Source organism: Oscarella lobularis, chromosome 1 (genome assembly GCF_947507565.1).
Source record: "Oscarella lobularis chromosome 1, ooOscLobu1.1, whole genome shotgun sequence".
NCBI classification, from domain to species: domain Eukaryota; kingdom Metazoa; phylum Porifera; class Homoscleromorpha; order Homosclerophorida; family Oscarellidae; genus Oscarella; species Oscarella lobularis.
The window spans coordinates 2,489,382-2,500,285 of NC_089175.1; the positions used below are offsets into that span (position 1 = coordinate 2,489,382).

At 42.4% G+C, this 10,904-nt stretch overlaps 5 protein-coding genes across 10 annotated transcripts in view; 2 read left to right on the forward strand and 3 right to left on the reverse strand.

Annotated features, from left to right (window-relative positions):
* Positions 1–230: 230 nt before the first annotated feature.
* On the forward strand, positions 231–1,722 carry LOC136194310 (uncharacterized). The gene is made up of 3 exons (XM_065983390.1): positions 231–619; positions 673–797; positions 848–1,722. The coding sequence occupies exons 1-3, from the start codon at positions 340–342 to the stop codon at positions 1,661–1,663; spliced, it is 1,221 nt and encodes a 406-aa protein (XP_065839462.1). The 5' UTR covers positions 231–339; the 3' UTR covers positions 1,664–1,722.
* Positions 1,378–3,896, reverse strand: LOC136194375 (uncharacterized). Of its 5 annotated transcripts, none has more exons than XM_065983470.1 (13): positions 3,699–3,896; positions 3,583–3,629; positions 3,357–3,494; positions 3,197–3,302; positions 3,089–3,144; positions 2,960–3,034; positions 2,791–2,904; positions 2,615–2,736; positions 2,513–2,555; positions 2,379–2,450; positions 2,247–2,327; positions 2,035–2,191; positions 1,378–1,971 (listed from the first exon to the last, which is right to left on the reverse strand). In XM_065983470.1, the coding sequence occupies exons 5-12, from the start codon at positions 3,101–3,103 to the stop codon at positions 2,057–2,059; spliced, it is 657 nt and encodes a 218-aa protein (XP_065839542.1). In that variant the 5' UTR covers positions 3,104–3,144; positions 3,197–3,302; positions 3,357–3,494; positions 3,583–3,629; positions 3,699–3,896; the 3' UTR covers positions 1,378–1,971; positions 2,035–2,056. The 5 variants fall into 5 exon arrangements, with proteins under 5 accessions (XP_065839542.1, XP_065839563.1, XP_065839569.1 ...); XM_065983491.1 differs by lacking the exon at positions 1,378–1,971 and having other exon boundaries at positions 1,991–2,191; positions 3,357–3,386; positions 3,445–3,494; XM_065983497.1 differs by lacking the exon at positions 1,378–1,971 and having other exon boundaries at positions 1,991–2,191; positions 3,089–3,121; positions 3,175–3,302.
* A 278-nt stretch (positions 3,897–4,174) lies between these two features.
* LOC136194317 (uncharacterized) lies at positions 4,175–6,369 on the forward strand. Its single transcript, XM_065983402.1, has 3 exons — positions 4,175–4,532; positions 4,590–4,711; positions 4,762–6,369. The coding sequence occupies exons 1-3, from the start codon at positions 4,253–4,255 to the stop codon at positions 5,512–5,514; spliced, it is 1,155 nt and encodes a 384-aa protein (XP_065839474.1). The 5' UTR covers positions 4,175–4,252; the 3' UTR covers positions 5,515–6,369.
* A 311-nt stretch (positions 6,370–6,680) lies between these two features.
* LOC136194336 (snRNA-activating protein complex subunit 1-like) overlaps positions 6,681–10,904 on the reverse strand; it is a 32,926-nt gene continuing 28,702 nt past the window's right edge. The window contains exons 2-12 of one of the 2 annotated variants that reach the window (XM_065983421.1): positions 8,142–8,358; positions 8,050–8,086; positions 7,852–7,986; positions 7,733–7,798; positions 7,607–7,681; positions 7,439–7,552; positions 7,261–7,382; positions 7,159–7,201; positions 7,028–7,099; positions 6,896–6,976; positions 6,681–6,838 (exon numbers count right to left, since the gene is read on the reverse strand). In XM_065983421.1, coding sequence (XP_065839493.1) covers positions 6,719–6,838; positions 6,896–6,976; positions 7,028–7,099; positions 7,159–7,201; positions 7,261–7,382; positions 7,439–7,552; positions 7,607–7,681; positions 7,733–7,798; positions 7,852–7,986; positions 8,050–8,086; positions 8,142–8,290 — 1,014 coding nt within the window. In that variant the 5' untranslated portion in view covers positions 8,291–8,358 and the 3' untranslated portion in view covers positions 6,681–6,718. Of the gene's footprint in view, positions 6,839–6,895; positions 6,977–7,027; positions 7,100–7,158; positions 7,202–7,260; positions 7,383–7,438; positions 7,553–7,606; positions 7,682–7,732; positions 7,799–7,851; positions 7,987–8,049; positions 8,087–8,141; positions 8,420–10,904 lie in introns of those variants that run through there. The other variant, XM_065983429.1, reaches the window with a different exon arrangement.
* LOC136194356 (tumor suppressor candidate 3-like) lies at positions 9,252–10,873 on the reverse strand. Its single transcript, XM_065983452.1, has 10 exons — positions 10,754–10,873; positions 10,414–10,704; positions 10,277–10,359; positions 10,171–10,228; positions 9,953–10,093; positions 9,806–9,895; positions 9,689–9,752; positions 9,561–9,635; positions 9,412–9,502; positions 9,252–9,356 (listed from the first exon to the last, which is right to left on the reverse strand). Exons 1-10 carry the CDS (start codon positions 10,832–10,834, stop codon positions 9,344–9,346), a joined length of 987 nt encoding a protein of 328 aa, XP_065839524.1. The 5' UTR covers positions 10,835–10,873; the 3' UTR covers positions 9,252–9,343.

The following is a 10,904-nucleotide window of genomic DNA, read 5'->3' on the forward strand; positions in this document are numbered from 1 at the left end:
CTTGCATACCTACGCATTCGACGTCATTGATTAATTAAAATTCCTAATTGCAATTGGTCACGTGCAACGATCCCCATTTCATTGTTGTTCCCCCTGCGTTTCCCCTGGTTCTATAGCCTAATTTCGCTAATCCTGAACGTCAAAAATTGTGCATTCCAGTTCCAAACCCAAAAACCAATGAAATCTCAATACTTGTTTTGGTTACAAGGGACTCTTGTGGGGATTTTCCCCGAACCGTGCGCCCACCTTACATAAATATTCGTTTTCCCCGGACCACCCTCATTCTTCGCACAGCCGCCGCCGTCGTCGTTCTTACTCGTCGCCTCTACTGTTGTCCAAATGTCTTCCCTAATCGACAAACGATGGGAATCGATTGTCCGAGATCAATTCGACGATCTCGTTCAAGTTCTCGATCCTTACTCTTTCCTCGATCGTCTCTTTCGCAAGAAACTCGTCAACAAAGAAGAATATTCCCGTCTTCGCTCGATGCCGTCGAGAGAAGAGAAATCTCGCGCGCTACTCAGCGATATTTTGCCGCGAAAGGGAAAGAAATCTTACGATCAATTTGTGACGATTCTACGAGAGACTGAAGGACAGGAAGATGTCGCCGAGGCGCTAGGTGAGCGATTTCAATGACGTGATTTTCGTGATTGATCTTGCAAAAATTCTCAGGAGAAAGACGCGGAAGATCGCCTGCGACGGGAGAAGAGGAGAGGAAAGAGTTGAAGAGAAATCTTGCAGAATCGGAGAAGAAGCGTGCGAAATCGGAATTGACTAATATTGGATTAAGAAATAAGGTTATTTTATATGGTTGATATAAATAGGATTGAGAATTGGATATTTTTAGATTGGACGATGGAATGGGGGTCATCTCAAATGGAAACAATTCGAACCAAACATGCCCATTTATTGGTGTTTGCCACTTGGATGTGTGGCTGAAATCAATGGAATGATACATGTTGGTTGGGAGAATAGAATGTTTCAGTTGAAGGAGGGAGCGTGGAAGGGAGAGAAGCATGACCTGGGTTTTCTCATAGGGAGTGTCTTTGAATGTGAAGGGAAAGGATATGTCATGGAGGGGGGCGGGGACACTGTGGACGAATGCAAGAGAATTTATGAATGGAAAAGTGAAACGAGAGATTTGGAATTATTAACTGAAATACCACATGAATATCAACTCATCAACAGATCAGCAATTGGACACAATGGGAGCATTTATCTTGTGGGAGGGAAATGGGGGAGTGATCGAGTTGATTGTTTTGATATTAATAAGAGAGAATGGGAACCAATAAAGAAAATGAAGAATGAACGGATTTGGTGTTCATTGGCTGTGATTGATGATAAAATGTTTGTTGGAGGAGGGTTGTGGGCGGAGAATTCAGTTGAATGTTTTTTGATGAAGGAACAAAAGTGGATTGATATCAATCCAACTACAAAGTACTTGTGTCAATTGTCCTCATTGAATGGAAAACTTGTCGCAACAGGAGGAGGAGGATGTAGCAATTGTGTTGAATTGTATGATGAATTATCCGGGGATTGGCTTCCATTGCCATCAATGAGTGAGGGACGATTTGATCATGGTGCATGTGAAACAAAAGACAATCAATTAGTTGTAGTGGGGGGAGAGGGTGCACTGAACTCACTTGAATGTTTGAAATTGTAGTTGTGCTTTTGAGATCCAATTAAAATATCACGTGACCATTCCATTCTTGTTTCTCCGTTGCTTAGAAGACCGGCGAATCACTCCAATTTTACCGCCGCTGCTCTTTGACTCGTTCTCTTTCCACCGAAAAGAATTCAAATATTTCACGTCGCGGAAAAACAGCGCCGGCGAACCGACGAAAAACAGAGACGATATTGTGTAAATCCTATACCAATTCTAATATGCAAGAATTTACTTATCGAGCGTAAATCGTCGATGGAAATTTCAGCTGATTCTCTTTGGCCGCCGAACGAATACTTAAGCGCGCGCTACAATCCGAATCCCGGATGTAACATTAATTGAAAAGATGACGCCATTTGCCTTACACTTACACGAATAGTTTAATATTATTAATTATTTTGAAATCTTTTTTGGAACGTAGTCCTCATCCGAATCATTATCATTAAATTTAGAACCTTTCTCTTTTTCATCTGAACGACCAGCCGTTGCAGAAGTCGTTGAAGAAGTAGCAGCTTCTCTCTGTCGTTTCTACAACAATGCAACGTCACGTGCTGTATTACCTTTCCCTCTCAATCTCACAAACCTTTCCAGCACGCAACCAATATGCCCGATTTCTTATTTCTTGACGTCGCGAAAGAACAGAAGACTTTTCATCAGTTTGGCTCTAAAAACTCCGTTTGTCACAAACACAGGGTTTCCTTGGATTAGAACGCACAGAGTCGTCGTTGTCAGAGAACTCGCTGTCGCTCTCATCATCTTCTTTCACATGCAAACGTTTCTCCTTTTCCTAGAAAAACAAAATCACCGTTAAAATAAAGATTAATTAATTAATTAATTTATTGATTATACGTCTTCGAGTGTTTCAGCTGTCTTTGAATGTTCTCTAACCAACCTAAATCAAAGAACGTCGAATTTTGACACTATTCAACAGGCAGAATATAATAGCCGAACTTCTCTACGTCAGCTGGAAGACTCGCATTTGCAACGGAAAGAGCTGGAGTGAGATGAGTGCGACCATCAAGAAGAAACGCCTCTTTCGCTTTCTCGTACTCGTCTCCACACAAGGGCAACGACTACAAAAAATATTCTACGTCACAAATGCATTATTTATATTGAGACCATCATGCCTTTAGAAGAGGATTTATAATTGCATCGGCTATATTGTGATCCGTACACAAAATTGAGGTCAGCGTATCGCGATTGACGATTCCAGATGAAGGGATTTGACTTCCCAGTGTCAACTGACGGAAAAAAAGTCATCACTAAAAAATTAATAATAACAAATAATTTTCTGACCTCAAAAGGCGTGAAGGTGTAATAATAAGCTCGTTTCAAGTGCAAAACTCTCAGAACGTATTCGACGTCATAGTGCTAAAATAAATGCAAATAATTATTTAAAGGTATGCAGGATTAGTTATCGCTGACCGTTTCTGCGTGCATTCGGTCTCGAAAAGAAGTCTAAGACACTCAGTGATTCTAATCTACACATTGATTTAACCCCTATTTATTACAGACTGTTTTTCATTTAATTACTTGGACAAAGGAAGCCTTTGACAAACGAAAAGCTGAGACTCGTGAGTCGAGAAATCTGCTTCGAAACGCTCCTCGGAATCTCCAGCCCGATTCCCTCGCGAGCAACCTAAAAAATAAACAAATATTTAATCAATAAAAGATACTGATTGTTGCAACTCACTCTCCATTCCAACTTGCGCCGGGTGAAGCCCTTCAAAAGGTAATTTCCCAGTCGCAAGTTCGAAAAGAATAACGGTGTAGTTCCAAACGTTAGTCATTTTCATATTCGAATTCTTCTGCTTGTATCCTTGCCTCAAAACTATGACATAGAGGAGGTTTAGGGGTCTCCCTTACTCTCGGGTGGCCTCCACTGGGGATAATGGGTCTTATGGGTCTGCACAACGCACCACTTGGCGTCTCCCAAATTGATACGAGCCAGAAAATCGTCCTCAATCTAAACACCATTTTATAATACTTATAGGGGGTCGCGCGAGTCGGTTTTTGGGTCGCTGTGACGTCTTACGTGCAATTCGGATCGCTTTCGGTCGAGTAGAGCCATTTGCGAACGGCGTCGACGCTTCCTTGACGAACGCAATAGAAAATGTCGTCCATTATCGTGCGAGGTTAGCGTGCGCTGTGGGAGCGAAAAAAATTCAGGAAAAAAGACGACGCCCCTCAATTCTTTATGAGGGCTTTGCTGCCAAAGCCAAAATCGGCTCGTGAGCCAACAAAACGACACCTCTTGCACACCTACGCATTCGACGTCATTGATTAATTAAAATTCCTAATTGCAATTGGTCACGTGCAACGATCCCCATCTCATTGTTGTTCTCCCTGCGTTTCCCCTGGTTCTATGGCCTAATTTCGCTAATCATGAACGTCAAAAATTGTGCATTTCAGTTCCAAACCCAAAAACCAATGTAATCTCAAGAGTTTTTGTTACAAGGGACTCTTGTGGGGATTTTCCCCGAACCGTGCGCCCACCTTACATAAATATTCGTTTTCCCCGGACCACCCTCATTCTTCGCACAGCCGCCGCCGCCGTCGTTCTTACTCGCCGCCTCTACTCTTGTCCAAATGTCTTCACTAATCGACAAACGATGGGAATCGATTGTCCGAGATCAATTCGACGATCTCGTCCGAGCTCTCGATCCCGACTCTTTCCTCGATCGTCTCTTTCGCACGAAACTCGTCACCAAAGAGGAATATTCTCGCGCTCGCTCGATGACGTCGAGAGAAGAGAAATCTCGCGCGCTACTCAGCGATATTTTGCCGCGAAAGGGAAAGAAATCTTACGATCAATTTGTGACGATTGTGCGAGAGACCGAAGGACAGAAAGATGTCGCCGAGGTGCTTGGTAAGCGAACGGGGAACGAAGAAGCGATTTTCGTGATTAATTTTTGGAAATTGTCAGGAAGAGAGACAAGATCGTCGGCGGCGGGAGAAGAGGAGAATAAACAATTGAAGCGGAAGGTTGCCGAACTGGAGAAGAAGCGTGCGAAATCGGAATTGACTAATATTGGATTAAGAAATAAGGTTATTTTATGTGGTTGATATCAATAGGATTGAGAATTGGATATTTTTAGATTGGACGATGGGATGGGGGTCATCTCAAATGGAAACAATTCGAACCAAACATGCCCATTGATTGGTGTTGGCCATTTGGATGTGTGGCTGAAATCAATGGAACGATACATGTTGGTTGGAGGAAGAGAATGTTTCAGTTGAAGGAGGGAGCGTGGAAGGGAGAGAAGCATGACCTGGGTATTCTCATAGGGAGTGTCTTTGAATGTGAAGGGAAAGGATATGTCATGGAGGGGGGCGGTTTCCATGGAGAATGCAAGAGAATTTATGAATGGAAAAGTGAAACGAGAGATTTGGAATTATTAACTGAAATACCACATGAATATCAACTCGATCACAGATCAGCAATTGGACACAATGGGAACATTTATCTTGTGGGAGGGTGGAGGAGTGATCGAGTTGATTGTTTTGATATTAAAAAGGGAGAATGGGAACCAATAAAGAAAATGAAGAATGGACGGTATGAGTGTTCATTGGCTGTGATTGATGATAAAATGTTTGTTGGAGGAGGAGAGGGGGCGGGGAATTCAGTTGAATGTTTTTTGATGAAGGAACAAAAGTGGATTGATATCAATCCAACTACAAATTACGAGTGTCAATTGTCCTCATGGAATGGAAAACTTGTCGCAACAGGAGGAGATTGGAAGAGCAATTGTGTTGAATTGTATGATGAATTATCCGGGGATTGGCTTCCATTGCCATCAATGAAGGCAGGACGGAGTTTCAAATGCGCATGTACGAGTACTAGTGCGTAACAATGGGCGGAGAGCCAATGACGTAGCCCTTTTCGCGCACGCGCCTTAAATCAGCCAATGAAGTAAACATTTATCGTTCTATCGAGACCCCGTGAAAGAAAAATGGCTCGGCTAAGATGAGTTCGAATTGGCTAAGCTTGAGATTTGGCAGATCGAAGCTTCAATGAATAAGCTTTGATTTTAGCCCTGACGTATTTTTAGTTGAGGGGGGACGTCATTCGAGAAAAAGCGGTTTGAAAGTTTTAGGACCGCTGAACGCACTAGGAACCGCACGTTTTCTCTATAAATAGCTTCAAAAATTTAAAAAATCGTAGGGATTTGTAAATGCGCTCGAAAATGGGCTGAATCGTGCCTCAATCGCGCCTAACGACCCACGATGTTTCGAATTTTGCCGAAATATGTTAGGTAAAAACAGCGTCTTTTTAGCTTCAAAGCCAAAGAATACTGCCTTTTATTTATACTACTGGCGTTTTCGGAAAGCTCGGCGACAAAAATGGGAAGTTGTAGACGATACTATTTGTAAGAGGGTCCCCGCCCGATGCGCTTTCGTTTCAGTGAAGCAATGCCATATTTGAGCATTTTCGCCAAAGAAAATGCGCTTGCCAGAGGCTAGATAAGGTAAATTCAGCGCTTTCGGAGAACATTCGAAGGCGGGGAGTAACCCTAACTACGACGCATGCGTGTTTGAAACTCCGTCCTGCCATCAATGAATGAGGGACGATTTGATCATGGTGCATGTGAAACAAAAGACAATCAATTAGTTGTAGTGGGGGGATGGGGTGCAAAGAACTCACTTGAATGTTTGAAATTGTAATTGTGCTTTTGAGATCCAATTAAAATATCACGTGACCATTCCATTCTTGTTTCTCCGTTACTTAGAAGACCGAAGAATCACTCCAATTTCACCGCCGCTGCTCTTTGACTCGTTCTCTTTCCACCGAAAAGAATTCAAATATTTCACGTCGCGGAAAAACAGCGCCGGCGAACCGACGAAAAACAGAGACGATATTGTGTAAATCCTATACCAATTCTAATGTGCAAGAATTTACTTATTGAGCGTAAATCGTCGATGGAAATTCAGCTGATTCTTTGGCCGCCGAACGAATAATTAAGCGCGCGCTACAATCCGAATCCCGGATGTATTATTAATTGAAAAGATGACGCCATTTGCCTTACACTTACACGAATAGTTTAATATTATTAATTATTTTGAAACATTTTTTGGAACGTAGTCCTCATCCGAATCATTATCAATAGAACCTTTCTCTTTTTCATCTGAACGACCAGCTGTTGCAGAAATTGTAGCAGCTTCTCTTTGTCGTTTCTACAACGATGCAACGTTACGCGTGCTGTATTACCTTTCCCTCTCAATCTCACAAACCTTTCCAGCACGCAACCAATATGCCCGATTTCTTATTTCTTGACGTCGCGAAAGAACAGAAGACTTCTCATCAGTTTGGCTCTAAAAACTCCGTTTGTCACAAACACAGGGTTTTCTTGGATTAGAACGCACAGAGTCGTCGTTGTCAGAGAACTCACTGTCGCTCTCATCATCTTCTTTCACATGCAAACGTTTCTCCTTTTCCTAAAAAAAACAAAATCACCGTTAAAATAAAGATTAATTAATTAATTTATTGATTTGACCTCTTCGAGTGTTTCAGCTGTCTTTGAATGTTCTCTAACCAACCTAAATCAAAGAACGTCGAATTTTGACACTATTCAACAGGCAGAATATAATAGCCGAACTTCTCTACGTCAGCTGGAAGACTCGCATTTGCAACAGAAAGAGCTGGAGTGAGATGAGTGCGACCATCAAGAAGAAACGCCTCTTTCGCTTTCTCATACTCGTCTCCACACAAGGGCAACGACTACAAAAAAAATATTCTACGCCACAAATACATTATTTATATTGAGACCATCATGCCTTTAGAAGAGGATTTATAATTGCATCGGCTATGTTGTGATCCGTACACAAAATAGAGGTTAGTGTATCGCGATTGACTATTCCAGATGAAGGGATTTGACTTCCCAGTGTCAACTGACGGGAAACACGTCACCACTAAAAATTAATAATAACAAATAATTTTCTGACCTCAGAAGGTGTGAAGGTGTAATAATACGCTCGCTTCAAGTGCAAAACTCTCAGAACGTATTCGACGTCATAGTGCTAAAATAAACGCAAATAATTAAATAAAAAGTATGCAGTTTATTTGCTGACCGTCTCTGCGTGCATTCGATCTCGAAAAGAATCCAATGCAAGTCTTAGGGACTCTGTGACTCTAATCTACACATTGATTTATCTCCTATTATTTAGAGAGTATTTTTCATTTTTATCACTTTTGTTTCTGCCCGTATTGGCTGAGTGCCGTAAATGCTATAGAGAGCGTAAACAGCTCCGACTCGAACCGGAAGTTCGTGCTCCGACTTGGGCGAGAAGAATCCGAGGAAAATTTGCAACAAAGCGTCGACTGTCTAAAAAGAAATATCATCGATCGTGATGACGTCATCACGCAGTGAATTAACTAATTAATTTACCCCGATTCTTTTCTTCTGTTTTCTCACCGCGCTGCACCTAAGAAAAAAGATTCCTTCTCAGGTCTTCGAGACGGAAAATGTTTGCTACGTACAGCAGAAGAATGCCAAAGTTCATGTTCGACCACACTTTCGCGAAATCCGAGAAGCGCAACGATTGCATTCTGTCGTATTCGGTCAATAGCTTTTGGCAATCGGTACTCAACGCTTGCAAAACGTTCGTCGGTGCCTGAAAGCTGGCCATCGTGATTTTCAGGTCGAAATCTTAGCGCGCTTTGTTTTACGTCACGCAAGTAGAAATGGATCTCGATCCTGTCAAAAAGCAACGAATCTATAACGTCGTCGGAGCCATTAAGACTATCGTACACTGGGGATTCATTCCCATGATACTTTACTTAGGTGAGCCCCCTCAAAATTGGAGACGCTGCGCACGAGCTATTTTTCTCTCTTTCCATAGGCATCCGCAGAGGCCAAACAGATCCAAACCTACCTCCGGTATCATGGTCAAGGTAAAGAGTCTTATTTGGGCTTGGGCACGATGATAGATCCCTAAAGAGATCCGATCTGAAAACACTAGCACGCTAAATACCACACCGATTCGCCAAATACTAATACAATAACACGAATGTGCATCGTAGAAGCTTTCAAAACAGTAGAACCCTTCTTTGGCGAAGGCATGTATTATGACCCCCTTCTCAATCCCAGATGAAAAAAGTGAACAAAGAAGTTTCAGAAACTCCTTTGCTCATACGAGTTCCAAAAAGTTATATGGGTTCCACGCCATATACCATGTAAAACAGAACTCTGAGCTATTGGTTGAGAGTGAGAGATGGCATATATGCCTTTAGAAAGATTCGATTCTCCCTCTCTTCCTCCCTCCCACCCACCACAATATTGTCTGTAGTCTGCTCTCGCGCCTCCAGCATCGCTTGGGGGTCTGTTTCTTCCCACTCGTTTCTCACCCCTAGGCGTCCCTTGGGGGAACAAAACAAGTGGGAGGAAAGGCAACTGGCGTGGGAAGGGGAATAGGTTCCAGTAAAAAATTAATCGCGAACCGCAATCTGTATCAACATCTGCCCCCAAAGATGAAGTCTAAATTGTTTTGTCTTTTAGTTTGCTCATATGGAATTAGTAATGAATGTCGTGGGGATGGAATCGAGAGACGAAATGAAGTCGCTTACTTACTTAACCCTGCGATGAGTTAGTACGTTTTGGCGTCGTTCTAATAATAATAATATCAGATGCACGCACACTTCCACTGTTTCGACGACTACAACAATGAGTTTCCTACTTTCCATCAAAGAAGAAACCTAGAATAGGAAGCATTTGCTTATTGAATATTTCTATTGTAATCCGCTGTTGTACCTATACGGGTATCCCCCATATTTGCTTCGAAAAATGGCCAAGAGAACGCTGAACACGCCCACGACGAGTAGCAAGCCGACCATAGACGTGACTGAGCGCAAAATAAATGTATAGGAATCAATAGCAAATTATTTATCTTTTTTTCTTACTTTTCTTTGTTCTTCCGTCTCTCGCTTGTGGTGATACTTCCGTGAGGAATATCCAACCCAAAGAAATTCCCGCATCTAAAAAAGTATATCATCACACACGGAAACTGTTGAATCGTTTTTTTTCTTACGGAGTGCCATGATGATGTAGCTCTCTGCAACGAATTGAAATTGACTGCTACTGTGAATATAAACCTGGAAAAAAAGAAAAAATTAATATTAGACATAGTCTTTTTGGTTGCCCTTACGGTTTGCCCACTATTGGGATCACGATGCGCAAACGGAGGCCCGCGAATCTGATTCCACATTTGTCCCGAGCTCATAGCAAAGATGACGCACTAGATACAGAAAACAAAGTAGCAAAAGGAAGCCTCCGCCCGCTCTCTCCTTATTACCAAAGCAATGTATCCCCAATTGGTAGTATTGTAGAGAAACGACATGTCAATGCGAGTAAAATAGGCAAGAAGTCCGATGACGCCAAGAGCGAGAAGGATAAGGAGAGGTACAGTGTAGTTGGGAGGTCTCACAACTGTAATCTAAAAAAATACATATGCATATATAAAAATACAGACAAAGTATTCCAACAGCCAATATTATTTAATTATGCATTTACCTGAATTCCCGTTCTCTCTGCTACAAACTTAGCAATGGCATCAGCAGAAAAACCAACTCTATACGAAAAATCATTTAAAATTAATTAATTAATTAAAAATAGATGCCTTTGGAGGTCCATCGTGTCTTGCCGCTTGTTCTTGCCTTTCGCCGGAAAATGTATAAACATGGGAGCACTGTTAAGTTTCAGCTAAAAAATCGCCAAAAAATAAAATTTCGCAATTTTTCAAAAAATTCGACATACAGCTTGAAAGACGTCGGGGCCCTCGTCGAAATCGACCATGGCGAAGAAGAGACGCGGCGAATAGCTGCCCGAAAATCGCCACGAATTCGCGACGATCGAATATTCGTCGTCGGCCTGCTTGCAGATTTGGCATTGGCGTTGGGGCTGCAGCGCCGTCAGCATGACGATTATCGAGTAGTTGCGCGGCGGATTTTTCACGTATTCGCGAAATTTGTCGCCGTTGAGGCGAATGATCGCCTTGCGATTGTTCCAGTCGACGAGTTGGCGAACTTTCGCGTCGATTTTCGACGTCTGGGAAGCGAAAGTGGAGCCCTCGCGTTCGAAGAACGTCTTCGCTTACGTCTTTTTTAGCTCCTGAGCTCTTTTTCGCTGCTGTAGCGGCCGAAGCGAGCAGGAGAATCGCTAGAGAAAGTCGCCACATCGTGTTGGATGTGAAAGGTTGATATGAACTAAGCACACGGAAGTAAATCAATCAATTGACGATTTTTTGG